This window comes from Castanea sativa, chromosome 3, assembly GCF_040712315.1.
Source record: "Castanea sativa cultivar Marrone di Chiusa Pesio chromosome 3, ASM4071231v1".
Lineage (NCBI taxonomy): Eukaryota > Viridiplantae > Streptophyta > Magnoliopsida > Fagales > Fagaceae > Castanea > Castanea sativa.
In genome coordinates, this window is record NC_134015.1 from 51,871,990 (window position 1) to 51,889,543 (window position 17,554).

General features: G+C 39.3%; 2 protein-coding genes across 4 annotated transcripts; one reads left to right on the plus strand and one right to left on the minus strand.

Moving 5' to 3' along the window:
• Positions 1-451: 451 nt before the first annotated feature.
• LOC142627745 (protein PTST homolog 2, chloroplastic) lies at positions 452-8,277 on the plus strand. 2 transcript variants are annotated; one of them, XR_012842931.1, is made up of 8 exons: positions 452-1,265; positions 4,693-4,858; positions 5,276-5,471; positions 5,558-5,793; positions 6,194-6,339; positions 6,428-6,575; positions 7,260-7,808; positions 7,901-7,980. XR_012842931.1 is itself a non-coding variant. In XM_075801622.1 (8 exons), exons 1-8 carry the CDS (start codon positions 706-708, stop codon positions 7,994-7,996), a joined length of 1,617 nt encoding a protein of 538 aa, XP_075657737.1. In that variant the 5' UTR covers positions 452-705; the 3' UTR covers positions 7,997-8,277. The 2 variants fall into 2 exon arrangements, 1 of the variants encoding a protein (XP_075657737.1); XM_075801622.1 differs by having other exon boundaries at positions 7,740-7,808; positions 7,901-8,277.
• Positions 8,278-8,285: 8 nt separating this feature from the next.
• LOC142627746 (ultraviolet-B receptor UVR8) lies at positions 8,286-11,786 on the minus strand. Of its 2 annotated transcripts, none has more exons than XM_075801624.1 (8): positions 11,357-11,786; positions 10,916-11,068; positions 10,619-10,777; positions 9,845-10,012; positions 9,451-9,582; positions 9,222-9,308; positions 8,851-8,946; positions 8,286-8,761 (listed from the first exon to the last, which is right to left on the minus strand). In XM_075801624.1, exons 1-8 carry the CDS (start codon positions 11,583-11,585, stop codon positions 8,571-8,573), a joined length of 1,215 nt encoding a protein of 404 aa, XP_075657739.1. In that variant the 5' UTR covers positions 11,586-11,786; the 3' UTR covers positions 8,286-8,570. The 2 variants fall into 2 exon arrangements, with proteins under 2 accessions (XP_075657739.1, XP_075657738.1); XM_075801623.1 differs by having other exon boundaries at positions 8,851-8,949.
• Between the last annotated feature and the right edge of the window lie 5,768 nt (positions 11,787-17,554).

Below are 17,554 nucleotides of genomic sequence, written 5' to 3' on the forward strand. Positions count from 1 at the left end.
GCAAAATAATTTTGGCTGAAAACTGAAAAACGGAAAATACTGTAACATAATAAATTTTAAATGTGTAAATACTATTATGAGACTCATTTTTAATGAAAAAGTTATTGAAAAGGTTAAAAAGACAAAATAAATAGAGGAAGCAAAGTGGAACAAAAGAAAGCAATTTAAAAATCTCTTTCCCTCACCTTACTCTTCTTTTATTTTTATTCTGTTTTGGTAAGTACGCTTTGTCTCACTTGCTTTGTCTCACTTTCTCCGCCCAAATGTGTGACATTAGTAAAATAATATTGGCTGAAACTGAAAAACGGAAAATACTGTAACAAAATAAATTTTAAATATATAAATACTATTATAAAAGTCATTTTTAATGAAAAAGTTATTGAAAAAAAAAGAGGTTAATGAGTTTCGTAAACGGTATATGGACCACTGATCAGCAATGAAACGCGCTTCTCAACGAAGAAAAAAAAAAAAAAAAAAAAAAAAACTGAATTGCGTTTCAGTATCCAAACGGATACTGAAACTGAAAACACGCGCACATCCGCACTAAAACTGAATTCGATTTAATGCTCATTACGCTTTCCCACTGCTTTTGTTCGTTGCTTCCTCACCTTTCTCTGCCTTAACCTCTTATAACTCTCCTTTAAATTCTATCGTTTGCTTTTAGATTTTAAGCCCCCTCAAGGTGTTCGACGAAATGCCTGAACCATGCTCTCTCTCACAGCAACAACCTTTTGTTCTTGCTCTCGCCTCCTAGTCTCGCCAAACTCTCGGCCCCAGTCTCGTTCCTTACCTTCCGTTGTCTTTGTTACCGATTTAAGAAGAAGAAGAAGAAAGAGGAGGAAAACGATACAGGTACAAACACAGCTCGTGTCTTCGAGATTCGTGGCTGCGAAGGAGTTTCACAAGCCGCCTGGGTTCGTGAGGAGGTGTGTGAAGTGGGATAGGGAAGAGGGGGATTTGGCTTTGGAGAGTGAGATTTTGGAGTTCATGAAAGAATCGAAGAATCCGGAGGCTTTTCCGAGCAAGAAAGAGCTGGTTGAAGCTGGGAGGATGGATTTGGTGGATGCTATTGCCAAGAAAGGTGGTTGGCTCTTGCTGGGTTGGGATTTGAGCAATGAAGAAGATGAGGAGGAACAAAGGAAAGTTCAAGAAAATGTTACTACTTGGGTTTCGGATTCGGATTCAGCCAGGAGTTCTGAGCCGGTTTCTTGGTTTCCTGAGAATCATTCTCAGTCACAGTCAGCCTCGTCGTCTGGTAGATCACTGTGAGGGTTCCTTTTTAGTTTTATATATTTTAATGCTCTTGTTTGGATTCTTTAATTTATTAATGAATATATGATGCTACAGTTCCTTAGTGCGCCAAACTATTCCTTGTTAAATTTCTTGAACTCAACCTTTTAGGAGCTTTAACTTCTTGTATAAATTAGGGAATGATCTGTCTAGAAAACGAAGAACTTAAAAGGCTCGGGTTCACTGTTAACTTTGGCTTGCAAAAACACATAAAATGGTCCATGGTCGGACACACCGTTTAAAATGAAATCTACACCAGCTTGAGGAAACCCATCAAGCCAATAGGAGGAACCGATCACTCTCTCTCTCTCTTATTAAAATCAGCTCCAAGAACCCAATGTTTTTGGCCAAACTGATACTTGAAGCTACAAGGATCATCCGTCTGTGGTGGCCTCCTAGCAATACCACTATTAGAAAACCATAGATGAAAGAAGCAAAATATGATTGCCCCTCAACAACTATAATTGCACAATGGATTACTGGATCACTGCTTTGGTTAACTTTAATATCAATCGTATTAGAATCCCAACATAGCTAGATCTTAACCAACTCATGGCCACCATAGTTGTTAATAAAGCCACATTTATGAGCAATATAGTCTTTTATACTATGCCTTTTCTGCCTTCACCTTGGTTTCAACCAAGCAAATGACTATGAGATTCCACTTTCTTTTACAAGTTTTCAATTCTCTCAACTTTGAGGGGTCATTAATGGCTTGTTTGGAACGAGGGGGAGTAGAGTAGTGTTGGCCGGAAATTAGGCCAAGTCTACTCTAGATTAAAAAGTTCATATAGAAATGTTTGGCGGAGTATAAGGACTTTCTACCTTACCTCCATTAGGTTCTTCATTCACAGCAATCTTCTCCCTAGCTTTTTTGTTCCTTTTACACTGCAGCTTAAATTAATTGTGGATAGTGCAATCCCCATTTATAGCTTCTTCATTCTTCTATTTGATCTAAGATGAAGGTTCACCAACCTTCCAGCTAGCTAGGTCATGCTCATTTGTAGAAAGATCCGAGAAAGAATTGACAACAGGAGTTGATATTACTTGATTACTCATTTTAGTAGTTTACAGTTTGATTAATAATACTCTTATTACCTATATATAAAAAAAAAAGATTAGAGGGCTTGTAGGTCCTATAGCGTTGCAAAAAAAAAGTATTGTTAGAATAACTGACATTGACCTTTAGAGGGCTTGTAGGTCCTATAGCGTTGCACACCTTCTGAATTTTTTGCTTCTCCAATTTGAAACTTCCTTTTGGCACCCACTCCTTCTCATTCTTTCTTGGATAGACATGAACAGAATGTCCTAAAGTTTTACAATTTTCACAACTCTGAGGTTTTAGAGGGCATTCAATGCTAACCTCCACATAAACACCCCTATTCACTTCTACAGCTTAACAGTATTAGGAAGTGCACTACTAGCCTAAATCTCCAGATTCTCCACATATACCTTTACAAAGCCCAAACAACTTTGTTTTCTAGTAACACTCAGGATTCTAGTATTCAATGGCAGGTGATAAATCCTTATCCAAACTAGTGTTGTTAAAAGCTCACTTTTAAAGCTCAAAGCTCGAAATCCCAAGGACTTAAAGCTTCACTTAGTGAAAAAAAAATAAGCTCATTTAATGAAGCGTGCTTTAGACACGTTTTTTTGGCTCTTTTTGAAGAAGTACAAAGCATGCTTACGCTTTTTTTTAAAATTTTTTTATTTTATTTTATTGCTACAAAAATATGAATCATCAGAATTAATTGCTTTATCTGGAAAGAAATGACATGGACCAATGATTTACTATACAACCACTTTTCTTAAAGTGTTGTATTACACAAACAATTTTTTTATTTACATGTCAAAAGATATGAACAAGATTGATTGAACCATATACATGATTTGATCATAACTATCATGGTTCTCTATTTTTATAAAGCACAGGAGAATTATAAAAAATGTTATGTTTAAACTTTCTACAACTAGATTATCATGATACTTTCCATTGATAATTGTTTTGAATTTACTATGTAAAAATTAAAAGAATTAAAATAACTAAAATAAAATTTGAATTTACAAACATTATACAATTGCCCTTACCTAATAGATAAAATATACAAATTTTATGTTTTCATACATATATATTATATGTTATGGATATTTCTATTAAAGGATATTATATATTATATTTTAAAAATGCGCACTTTATTTCAACTAGGCGTGCTTGCAGTTTGCGCCTAGGCTCCAAGAGGCCTATGCACTTACATGTGCTTGATGCTATTACCAACACTGATCTAAACAGGGAGTTTCTTGAGATTGAGACTAATGGCTTGCAACCTTGGCTACCATTCATGAAGGACAAGCAATTTATCGGTGTCAAACCATATCTTGGCTTCTAGAATGACTTTCATTGTTAGAACATTTATAAATTTGAACAAAAATAGCCCTTTCTTTGTGGACATCACTTCCACCTTGCCGACTTGAATTCATAGCCATTCCAAAAAAAAAAAACTTTCACTAGGTAAAATGGCAAGGTTTATCCATATTCCATAAAAATTGACCTGTCAGACTTGTTGACCATTCAAAAATTCCTTTACTACTTTTCTAGGAGGCCTTTATCATAACTTATTCCTTTTTTTAAACATGGGCAAGCTTATTGAGCACTTTTGCAGCCATGTTAAGGTCAGTTGGGCATTCTTTGGAGTGAACACAATCTCCTAAGTCTCTACCCCCTCCATGCATTCCCCCATGTGAAGCAACCATTGAAATTGTCACCCATACAGATGGCGAATAGCCACTTACCAACCTAAAATCTAGTTCACAGAACCTTTTAGCCCAATCTTCAAGTTGTTAATAAATTGAACTACAAACTAAGATCCAATACTCCAATATGACACACAAGGATGAAATCAGTGATGAAAACCCAAGAAAACCAAGAAAGTTTATCAGTGCATTTTAGCAAAGATAACATGCTCTGTGAGCTGCGCCTGCCAACAAAAAGTCTTTGCTCCCCCATTGGCCCCCCAATTTGAATACTCTCTGAACACAAATTTTTTTTTTTTTAAAAACCTTAATTTTTATGTGCAGATGTTGTGTCATGAACTAAGAATTTGAGATTAAGAGTTTGGACCCACTGGTATCAAGAAACAATTTCACTAGTGATTGCAAATGTTAATTCTCTATGCTTTGTTAATTTTCTTCTTTTGCAATATGATGAGAATACTGATGCTTTGCCATGTTTCTGGTAAATTATGGTGAACGGAAAGAGTTTTGGAATCTTAGACAGTCTTTTTAACCGTTACCTGGTATATAAGATTGCAAATTTTTTGGGTTTCATATATACTGCAAATTTTTTAGCGATGGAAATGACCATACATTTATGGGAAGGCGGTATGACTCGTGTAATTTGCATAGGGAAATGGCAACAGGGGATGAGTCTGGGATTGAGGGTATATTGAACCGGTTGGAGAGACAGAGGACTTTGAGTTTTGGATTTGATTCGAGATCAAAAGGAAATGGTTCTAGCTTCCCAAGTATTCATGCTAAAGATGACAAGCATCTTGGAACCTCAATAGATGCGGTAAGTTAGTTTTGTTAAATTTAAATAGGATTGGTGGTTTCTTGGGGTGTCATCTTCGAATTTTTTACACACACATTAAATTATACCAAGAATAATTGCATGCTGTTGGGAGAAGTTGAGATATTCAAATTGTACTTATGGCATTGTGTTTAAACATTTCTACTTTTGAAAATTTTCAATATAGTAAATTGCAAACTATAAGCAAAATTTCATATAAAAACAATTCTATTTTGGTCTTTTCAAAGATGATTTTGTTGAGCTGTTGTACTTATACCTTAGAAAGAAATGAACAACCTTTTTCCATGGCATCCTTCATGGGACATATTTTCCTGATTCTAAGTTTGATACTTGACACCATTTCCTTTGCTTGTAGAAATTTCTAAAACATAATTTGTGGTGTTTGTTACATTGTAAAAGACAGTTGCTGGACTAGAAAGAAGCAGTAAACCAGCTTCTTTAAGTTCTAATAAATGCATTTACAATGATTTGGGGGGCAAGCTTGATCAGAATAGATCTGACCTAGATGATGATGGTTTAAGAAACTCAATGAAGCCAGACACGTGGAGAACTTGGAGCAATCAGAGGGCAGGCTTTTCTGCTGCCGATTTTGAAGGTAGTTTTTTCAAATGCAAAAATCCAGGTGGCGTTGTTGTCTGAAGATTGGATTAACTGATCTTTCTTCATTAATACAATGTACAGCTGCTGAAATTGGTTTCGATGCAACTAGAGTGGGAGAGCCAATGGATGGTTCAAGAGATGAGATACTTGAGTTAGGAGGCCTTGCTAGTGATCCTTTAAACTCAAGGAAGGAACCAATCTCTTGTCATGAGATTAATGTCAATGAAATACAAACTCGCCTTCAACACCTGGAGTTAGAGCTTATCTCTGTACTTCACTTAGTGAGGTCAAGTGCTGGCCAAATTATGTCACGGAAGGTGGGTGATAACAATGTTGCTTTGTTTAACCAATCTCTCTCTCTCTCTCTCTCTCTCTCTCTCTCAGCATGTGCTCCTTAGTGTGAATGTAGAATATCAGAGGTATAATTGGAGGTTGTTAAATCTAAAGATAGAAGATTATTACATTGATTCTAGTTAATGAGTTATCAGATTGGATAGAGTGGAACTTTGAGGAGTTTTTGTTGTTTATGATGTTTTATTTCTTGAAAGAAAGAGATAAAGCCATACTTTTCTGTACTGTGATGGTTTTCTCAGTTTGACAAGATTTAGCTAGATATTCACTTTCTCTAGAAAGTTCTCTTAAATTGACCATGGTTTGTACACTTATTTTGTGAGATCTTAGATCACCATTTAAATTCTGTTCTGTATTCTTTACTAGGATCATGAAAGCTCCTCTGAGGAATTGCGGAAGCTATCAGATGCTTTGGAGTTCCAGGAAAATGAGATCATGGATGCTCAGGACGGATTGCGATCAACACGTGCAAAGTTAGCAATATTAGAGGGAAAGATGGCACTGGCGATAATGTATGCACGTTTTTTAATCATTTACCAACACTTATACGTCTAACTTGCTCTGCTATTGACAATGTCACATTCTTATGTTCATTTATAGTGATGCCCAAAAGGTAGTGGAGGAGAAACAGGTGAGAATTGATGATGCTCATAGAGCTTTACGGCTTCTTCGTACTACCTGCATAGTTTGGCCCAATTCAGCTTCTGAGGTGCTCTTAGTGGGATCATTTGATGGTTGGGCTACCCAGGTTTAATCTCATCTTTCATTGATCTCTTAGTTGGAATTCATGTTAATGGATTTTTTTCTTAGGTGCTAACCTCCGTAGAATTGGAATGCAAGCCATTTGGTAGCATAACTGTGGGTTTTTTTTTGGGGGTGGGGGGTAAGTAGCATAACTGTGTAGTTTATTCATGTATGCCTTAGATATTGATAAGGTACACATGCACTCAATGACTTTTGGACCACAACCTCACTCTCTAGTAGTCGTGTAATTATTTGGGAGCTCCGGGAGCACAATGAATGCGTGTTCCTTGCTCTCACATTAATAGTGGGTCCCATCATAAATTTATCTAGTGGGACCCAATATTATGTGAGAGGGGGAGCATGCATTTATTGTGTTCTCGGGGCACTGCATAATTACTCACAGTAGTCTCTATCCATTCGTATGAAAGAAGGAATTGTCATTTGAGCTAGAGCTCATTGCCATAGTGTATTTACAAATACTTCCAATTTTTTTTTTTTGTGTCATGTTGATTTAATTGCAGGTTCTTTTATTTCTATAATATTTAGGTAAAGACTATTGTTATAATTGTAAGTTGGTTGGTATCAAAAAAATAAAATAAAATAAAATAAAATTGTAAGTTGGTTAAGATTCTTACCTGGAAATAAGAAAATAGTTGCCTGACATTGGTTCACTCATCTGCAATGCAAGTCACTGGGCTAGAGTGAGAAAGAGGTTTGGTTGAAGTTGAAGGCATTGCAAGGGCAGCAAATTGATGTTTGGAGTGAGGAGATGGTGTGTGATTTGATAGAAATTGGAAGGATGGACAAAACGGGTGGATCCAAGTAGTTGGGATAAGGGCTTGTTTCATTGAGCGTAATTCATTAATCATCTACAAATGATGTAAGCTATTAAAATGCTTTGTCCCAAACTTCTTGTGCTCAATACCCTTTGAAATTTTTATAAAGATGAAAACAAAGTTCAGATTCACTGGAATCTGGTAAACAATGAATTGGTATAGTGAATGCCAATACTAATATATCTTGCAGTAACAAAAATATAATTATATGGGATTTTTTAGCTCCCTGCCATTACAAACCTTTTTAAGTGCACAGTGATAAAAAGACATTTTCATAGTTTGAGATGGTTAACATTGATACAGGATGTAAATTTTATGGTGCTATTTTGCAGAGAAAGATGGAAAAGTCAAGTACAGGTATCTTTTCCTTAGACCTGAAGTTGTACCCAGGCAGATATGAGGTACGTGAAACTGATCAACTTGGTTATGCTTTCACATTCGCACTGCCCTTCTTAGATGATGAGCCTCCCAATATTTTCATTTAATCTTACAGATCAAATTTATTGTTGATGGTCAATGGAAGATTGATCCCCTGCGCCCTATTGTCAAAAACAATGGATATGAGAATAATCTACTCATAATTACATGAAGGCACAAAAGAGGCATGCAACAGTCATTGTAAACATGATGTATCACCACATGGTGCTGGGAATTTTTTTTCTCCTTACATTACCCCCCTCCTTGTAAACAGATTCAGTAGGTAGTAGCTCATGATTCTTTTTTAACTCAGAGGATTTAGTAAATGTAACACTGTTAGATGCTTTTCCTTTCCTGTTGCTTGTTGTTGTAAAACACATCCATGTAATACCGAGTGATCTCATTCAATCATTTTTTGAATATACATATAACCTGTGATTAATGTGAATACAATGTGAATCTCATTATGAACAAATGAAGACTTTGGCAAAAAGCAGTTATGCATAGATGATTCTACAATTATTATTTATTTATTTTTGGATAGGAAAGATTTCTGCCTAAGCTTATTCCAACCCTAACCCACCTCATCCTTTAGTAGTTGAGCTAGAGGCTCTACATGTTGCAGTTAAAAACCAAACTACATTGGCAATCAATGATTCAGGTTTGGGACAAATTGCTGCAACTATATATCCTTGCAAGATATTTCGATACCATGACAAATGGTCAAATTTCTCAGCAACGATATATTAAGTTTGAGAAGGGTCGCAGGGAGTCATGATGACAAATGTAAACCCACTTCCACAATAAACTTTGAATGCGGTTGCTTCATTGGGAGTGTGACTCAGACTCACTGCCTGAGGGCTAGTTTGATCACATGTATTTCCCAAGCCAAGTTGACCATGTTCACCCCAACCCCATGCTTTTATTTCTCCGTTTTCTACAATCACAATTATACACAAATACAAATCAGCAACTAACAGAGTGTAAAAAATAAATAAGGATTTAAAAAAGCAAAAAAATTCTTGCCTGTTACTAAAGCAGAATGCTCAGCTCCAGCTGCAATTTGCACAGTTTTTATGTCATTAAGACCAGGGACCTTCTGCAGAATAGCTTCTCTTGAATCTGCTGAAGAACACAGAAATACAAACAAAATTAGCAACTGTATTGTACTTTGTAATCTGCAATGATGCCGCAACCACATAGTGGATGATTTTAATCAGTAAAAAGCTTAAAGAATTGAAGTAGCAGAAGTTTGTGTGACACTATCATTCAAATTCAATGATTGGAACTATCAAATACAGGTGCTTGCCCATAAACCAGTCTGTTTATGGGGCATGTAGGGTGATAAACCAGTTATCACAACAATTTGAGGCCCCCAAGTCAATTAAATGCCTTACCAGGTAATTGCTTTGCTGGGCCCATTTTCTCAAGATCACCAAGGACTCCATGGTAGTTGCCACCAAGCATAAAAACTTCCCCTTCACCTGTTTAAGATACCAAAGTATAAATACATAAATATATATATATATATATATATATATATATATATATATTGAGAGAGAGAGAGAGAGAGAGAGAGAGAGAGACCGAGAGAGAGCTAAAAGAAATGGAAGTGGATGTACTTACCAGTCAATGCTAGAGCATGATTCCATCCAACAGCAACTACAGTAAACCGCAAGGATGAAAGTAAACCCTGAGGAAATTGAGCATCTGGAGTGCCACTGAACCCTCTTCCCCAAGTGTAAAGACACCCATCAACTGACGCAAAACAGAAGATACAGCAAAAAAGAAATTATTGAATTTAGAGTAAATGCATATCCTAAAATTGATGCTAAACTTGGTCAAAACAATATTATCAGCTTCACCAGATTATCCAGTTGATTTTTTTTACCATGCCCCATTTAAAGTTTTCAGTTGATTTAATGGTCTAGATGAATGTAAAAACTACAGTTACAAATATCTATGCAGATCATATAGCTGCCTTGTTTGCCATATCAAGCAAGAGAAAAGTTGGACTGACCAGATACTGCTGCACTATGATCTCCATTTGCAGCTATGCTAACAATTTTGACATCTTCCAATCCATAAGATACTTCAGGAAGACTAATTGATTTGACCTTATCCTTGGAGATCCCCAGTTGACCGCGTTTCCCTGATCCAAATGCATAGATTTGATCTCCTGAGCAACCTGCGTCATATTGATCTTAGTTATTATTGCTTGAATTGGATGGGATTTGAGAGTTATTTGGGGGAGTTCTACTTCTACTACTTCATGGATGTAGCATTTGTCCATCAGAGCATAATCATTTCCTCCTGCCATTTCTTTAAAGTTCTTTAGCAACTCCAATTCGACATAAAAAAGGCAGAAAATTATCTTTTTCATAGCTCTGCCTCTAGAGCATCATTATTGTCATTTTCTTTTTTAGCAATGAATTATTTCACTTTCCATATATCTATCATTCTCTAGTTCAAGAAAATCACCAAAGCATAGAAACTCTTAATGAACATGCATCTTTCCCAGTCATTAATCTCTGGTTTCTTTGTTGCTTAAATGACATGTGCTTCATTCTACAACAGCAAAAACATTTCTTTAAGCATATCACAGTGACATACACAACACAACCTAACACCCAAAGTATAACACAATCAGCCGGAGACCACGCCTCATGTAGCAGAAATCACTAGTTCAAATCTCACCTTGCTCCTCCCCTTGGGTGAAAACTTAAAAAAAAAGGAAGACATATACAGCAGAACCCATTGAAACAGCAGTACACCAGGTGAAACATGCAATTACCTTTCAACAAAACAAGCGAATGGCGCATACCACATGCTATCTGTTCAACATGCTTATTAACAAAGTATGAGACTCTTACAGGAGAGCAATGTGTCCTGTAGTCCCCATGCCCAAGCTGACCAAACGAGCCATCCCCACAAGTAAAAACACGCCCATCATCTGAAATTCAAAATGAACAAAAAAAAAAATATATATATATATATATATATATATCAAACCCAATCTTCAATGAGAATAAAAACTGGGGATTTCAAAACTACATCACACCCCCAAGAAAAATACACCAAAGGAACAAACCTGAAACAAATCCAGAGTGGCTCCACCCAGCAGAAACATGGGTAATATAGTTATTTTCTAACGAACTCACAACCTTTGGACATAAGCTGTTAACCATGTCACCATGGCCTAGTTGACCAGATGTACCCCTTCCCCAAGTGAGTACCTTCCCACCTACCAAAGGTTCAGAAAATAAAAAACAATGAATCACTTGTTCAAAAACAAAATAAAGGAAATTATAAACAAGTCAAGTGGAGCTGAGTATTAAAAGTTCAAGACTATTCAATTAATCTTATTTCAAATATGAGCTGAGCTCGAGTTTATTAACAAATTATATCTTACATGTTCAAGCTTAGTCTATTTTCTTATCGAACAAGTTTGAGCCCAAGTTAGTAACCAAACTTTACAATGAATTTTGAATGGTAGTAAGAAAAGAAGAGGTGGGTGATAATTGGTACCTACCGGAAGTCATGGCAATAACATGAGCGCCGCCGCAGGCGAGTTGAGAGATGGGGTCAGAACATGGAAGAAGGGAAGAGTGATGAAGAAGCAGTTGAGGGAGGTGCTCATCCTCTAGCCTACCCGTGCCTAGTTGCCCTTCCGTTCCTGCACCCCAACTCCATATTTTTTGTACATGTTCTTCTTCTTCTTCTTCTTCTTGTTTTTCTTCATTGTCATTCTGTTCCATCATCAATGATCTCTGGCCTCTGATTCTCTCTCTGCTCTTCTGGTTGTTTAAACTATGAACTCTTATTGAGAGAGAGAGAAGACCTTGGGAAGTAGTATGCCGGCCGCTCCCCGTTGCTCAGTCTCGTCTTCGAACCACGCCCTACCGCCATCGCTTTCCACTCTTTGTCTTGTGCTTTTCCTTTTCCTTTTCCTTTTCCTTTTCCCAAACGACGACGTTCCTCTTATACTTAAAAAGTTAAAACCTTCTCAAACTCTTAGCTCATGATAGTTTCATTACAAGCGCTTAGATTTTTTTATATTTTTGGGTTTAGTGTAATAATTTTTATTTATCCAAATTAAAAGTTTACATATTTGCTCACTCAAGAGTGTTGTGAAACTAGCTTAAAAAAAATAAAAAATAAAAGATAAGAGAAATTTGTAATATGAGAGATTTAAGAGACGCAATGCTCACTTTTATGAAAACAATAGAGCAATTATAGAAAGAGATACAGAGAAAGAAAATGAAAAAGAGAAAGAGAAAGCAATATAATGAAATTTATTAAAAACAAATGGTATGTTCATACATTTTTAATTGAGTTTTGAGCGATTGTCTTCTTTTGAAATTAGTGGAAACTGGGAATAAATGTGCTGGATTGAATTATTTTATTTTATTTTAATAATTTGAAGAATAAAGAGAAAAGATGGAAAGATATGTAGAATGGAAGTAACTAATTTGAGGGTATTGTAAGCATCAAAAAGTAAAAATTCCAAATAGGAGAAGACTCTAAAATAGTAATACAGATACAAACGGATAACAAAAATAATGGTAAGGTGCTTTAAAGGGCAAAACTTGAAGGATTCATAAGCGATTATTTTTTTTTTTTTGAGGGAAGGATTCATAACTAAATTCAATCACATAGTTTTTGAATCAATTATAGTCAATGAAGCCCAAAAATTACATATATTAGATTATAAATTGGTTATGTAAAATACAGTTTTTATCACCAAACAACACAAAAAGGAATATCATTCCCTTGTTCTTGTTAATTTTATCAAATCATATGTTTTGTTTTTAGAACAAACACCACAGTTCGAGTTTCATCCTTAACAAACATTTAATTTCAACAAGAACTTAAAGATCTAGACTTAAGAAATTAGACATAAGTTTTATCTTAATTTAAATCTACATCTTTTATAATGTAATTTTTTAAGAAATTAGAAAAACTATAGGACAGAAATCCAAGATTTTAAACATCAAGGGGCAAAATCAAATGTTCCCAAACTTAAATTTTCTAATTTGCAATTTACTTCATTCTTCAAGAGCAAACCAAATACTTAAAAATTATATTCTAAACCCTATAATTTATAGTGTAACAAATCAAAACTCTAAATTTTTTTTAAAAATAACAAATTAAACCTTTTTGTACGGGACGCTATTCATTCGCGGGCCCAATACTCACTAAAGCCCATCCCAACAATGCCACATACACAAAACCCACGAATAGCTGGGGTTCGCGTTCGAAAACTGTCACGTTTGAAGATCACTTGTGAAACCGGGCTTATGGGTACCATCCGGATGATTCTCGGCACCCAGCTCGGGATAAAGGGAACATCCCCGCCGAGCAGTACAGCCATCGGTGGAACCAGTTCCGATGCCACTCTCGCTTCCTCCCACTCCCAACTAAACCTCCACTTAAGTTTAACAGTATTGGACCTCTCTTTCCACTCACCAGGGGAATAATCATGGCCACCCCACTAAGTATGGCTATAAATAGGCAAGGACGACTCAGTTGAAAGGGTTGGCAATTCCGGAGTGGAAAGACTAGAGAGAATAATACTAATCATCCCCAAGGAAGAAAGGGGAGTGTTAGTGAGAAAAGAGGGGAGACTCAGGAAACGGGGCAGTCGAGCATAGCGCCACCCGTGGTAGGAAATCCAAAAGCCCACCATACAAATAAATTGTGAGCCCAAACTCCCCTTAGGCCCAGTAGCCCTATTTTGGAACGCACAATTGGCGCCGTTTGTGGGAATCTCCTACGTAACTGTGGTGCTATCTTGGCACGCTCGCAAGAATGTTTGGGGGTGCGCAGGGAAGTCATGCAGAGAGCGGCACTGAAGGGTCATCACGGGGGTCTACATGGCGAGAAAGGAGGCAAAAAAGGTAGGAGGACAGAAGGCATGAGGAGGTAGAAGAATCTGGGCTCGGAGAAGGGTCGTACCAAACCCTCTGAACAATGTCTGATGCCTCGGGCCGCAGCCGCCGTGAAAGAAGAGACCAGGGGCTTGAGCACAGGGATCAAGAGCTCGAACGCCTGCGCAGGGCGGTCAGGGATTTGGAGTTGCAAGCACGGGGTCGGCGCAGGAGAAGGGACCAGGAAGAACGAAGGGAAAGGTCAGTAAGTGTGGGGAATCGCCGTGGGGCAGGATCTTATCAATCTGGGTCTCATAGGCACCGCGACCGTTCGCGAGAGTATGCGAAACGTGAATCGACTTCCCCCGACGCAGAGCGACCACGTAATGCGGCCATGGATACCATGAGCCGAGCATTGCGTCAAGTTGCCCGGTCTTCGTTTTCTAGAGATATCGAGAGCGCGTCTATGCCGAGCCGGTTCGCACGCCCACCATTCAATTCCTACACTGGGAAGACAGACCCAGTGGAACATGTAAGTCACTATATTCAAATGATGTCCTTACACTCCCATAACGATGCATTGATGTGTAAGGTTTTCCCCTCGAGCCTTGGCCCCACTGTTTTGAGGTGGTTCAACGGGTTGAAGAAGGGTTCGATCCATAGTTTTTTGGAATTGATCTAGGAGTTTGGAGTGTGGTTCATGACTTGCAGCCGGGTGCCGTAGCTCGTGGATGCGTTGCTATTAATGAAGATGGGGGCTGGAGAGACCCTTCGCAACTATGCCAGTCGGTACTGGGAGTTGTATAACGAGATAGGCGGGGGTAATGAAAAGATCACGGAGAGCACCTTTCGGATGGGCACCTGAAGAATCCGGGCTGAAAGAATCATTGACCCTAAAGCCTCCCGAGGATATGAGGCAGTTGATGAGGCGTATCGAGGAGTACAAGTGCTTAGAAGATGATCGGCTACAGTCCAAGGGGAAGGAGCCGATAATCAATTATCCTCGGAACAATGGGTTTAACCCTAGACACAGGAAGGATTTGAGAAATCAAGAGCCCGACCCTGCAGTTAGGAGAGTCAACGCGACGTTCAAGGAGCCCGTAAACAACATCATTGATAGGATAAAAAATGAGCTGTATTTTAAGCGGCCAAACAGGATGGCGGGCGACCCGTCAAGGAGAAACCAGAATTTATATTGCACCTATCACAGAGATAAAGGGCACACCACCGAGCAGTGTAGGGTGTTGAAAGATCACCTGGAACAGTTGGTGAAGGCAGGGCATTTGAAAGAGTTTCTGGTGGAGACAACGCGACGTTCAAGGGGAAGGAGCCGATAATCAATTATCCTCGGAACAATGGCTTTAACCCTAGACATAGGAAGGATTTGAGAAATCAAGAGCCCGACCCTGCAGTTAGGAGAGTCAACGCGACGTTCAAGGAGCCCGTAAACAACATCATTGATAGGATAAAAAATGAGCTGTATTTTAAGCGGCCAAACAGGATGGCGGGCGACCCGTCAAGGAGAAACCAGAATTTATATTGCACCTATCACAGAGATAAAGGGCACACCACCGAGCAGTGTAGGGTGTTGAAAGATCACCTGGAACAGTTGGTGAAGGCGGGGCATTTGAAAGAGTTTCTGGTGGAAACAGGGAATCAAGAGACCAGGCAGGCAGATCGGCTGCGTAGAAACCCTCTCCCACCCCCTTTGGGAGTGATAGAGGTCATCCACGCCACACCGAGGGCAATTAGAGCACCCACAGCAAAAGGGGTGTTGATCGTGGTGTTAACGGAAGGAAGCGCGAGCGAATAATCCTCGGAGAAAAAGCCGAGGTACAGTAGACAACCCATAGCGTTCGACGACGACGACCTGGAAGGTACTACTTAGCCCCACCATGATGCTTTAATAGTCACGGCCCAAATAAGAGGTTTTATAGTGAAGAGAATAATGATAGATCAAGGGAGTGGCGCAGACGTAATATACCTGGACCTATACAGGGGGCTTGGCCTGAAAAAGGGGGACTTGTCCAAGTATGATACACCTTTAATGGGATTCGATGGGCATATGGTGACTCTAGAGGGGCAAATTTCGCTCCCAGTTATCATGGGAGGCAGGAAGGTAATGGTGACATTCATAGTGGTTGCCTCTTTCTCGCCGTACACGGCCATATTCGGAAGGCCGTGGATACATGACATGGGGGCCGTACCGTCTATCTTGCACATGAAAGTCAAGTTCCGAACTGACGAAGGGATTACAGTAATAAGGGGTGATCAGCAAGCGGCCAGACAGTGTTTGGTAGCCACGACAAACAAACAAACGGAGCAGAGGGAATTAGCTGAGAAGGCGCCCCTATAGCAATTACAGCATCCCCAGGTGGAAGGGACCAACGCTGCCAAGGATTTGGTAAGTGTAAAGATCTTACCGGGAAGTGAAAGGAGTTTTCAGATAGGGGCAGGCTTGAATGATGGGGAAAGGGTGAAGTTACTGCTGTTCCTCATACAAAACGTGGATGTGTTTGCATGGAATTCATATGAGGTGCCCGGTGTTGACCCCAAGTTCATAGTTCACAAGCTGAATGTGGATCCTCTATGCCCTCCCAAGAAACAGAGATCAAGAAGGTCTGCTAAGGAGCATGTGGAAGCCGTCAGACAGGAACTTGGTAAGCTGAGAAAGGCTGGGGCCATAAGGGAAACGTTCTTTCCGGAATGGCTCGCAAACACGGTGGTCGTGAAAAAGAAGAGCGGTAAGTGGAGAGTTTGTGTTGATTTTATTGATCTGAACCGAGCATGTCCGAAGGATCCGTTTCTAATGCCAATCGATCAGTTGGTGGACGCTACGTGCGGGCACCCAAGAATGAGTTTCCTCGATACTTTCCAAGGCTATCACCAGATTGCCTTAGCCGCCGAGGATCAGGAGAAAACGGCATTCTTAACGCCCGATGCTAACTACCACTATACCATGATGTCGTTCGGTTTGAAGAACGCGAGAGCCACTTATCAGCGAATGATGACGAGGATGTTTAGGGATAAGATTGGACGGACAGTCAAAGTTTATATTGACGACATGATGATAAAAATCAAGCAAGAAGGACAACACATTGACGACCTGAAAGAAGTGTTCGAGATACTCCGACGACACCGGCTGCGCCTCAACGCCGATAAGTGTGCCTTCGGGGTTGGATCCGGCAAGTTCCTGGGTTATTTGATTACTAAACGGGGGATCGAAGTTAACTCTAATCAAATTGAAGCCGTGAAACGTCTCAAACCGCCGAGCAATCCGAAAGAGGTTCAAAAGCTGACCGGTATGCTGGTTGCTCTTAACCGATTTATTTCCAAGTTCGCTGATCGGTGCTAGCCCTTTTACCAACTTCTGAAGAAGTGGAAGGGGTTCCAGTGAGACGAGGAGTGTGATAGAGCTTTCCAAGATCTAAAGGATTACCTTGGGCGGGCACCGACGTTGTCAGCCCCAGAACCAGGAGAAGACTTGTATATGTACCTCTCGGTATCCGAGCATGCAGCGAGTGCCGTACTACTGAGGGATAGCAGTGTAAAGCTCCCGGTTTATTACATCAGCAAGACGTTAGTCGACGCAGAGACCAGGTATTTACCACTGGAAAAACTGGTGCTGGCACTCATGCATTCCACCCGAAAATTACCCTATTATTTTCAGGCTCACACAGTCCACGTCTTGACCGAGTACCCACTCCAGTCATTGTTAAGGAAATCTGACTTTACGGGGAGGATAGCCAAGTGGGGGACTTGGTTGGGCTCCTTCGACATCAGATACAAGCCAAGGAACTCAGTGAAGGGACGAGTACTTGTGGACTTTATTGCCGAGTTCTCGCCGAGAGGTACGAACA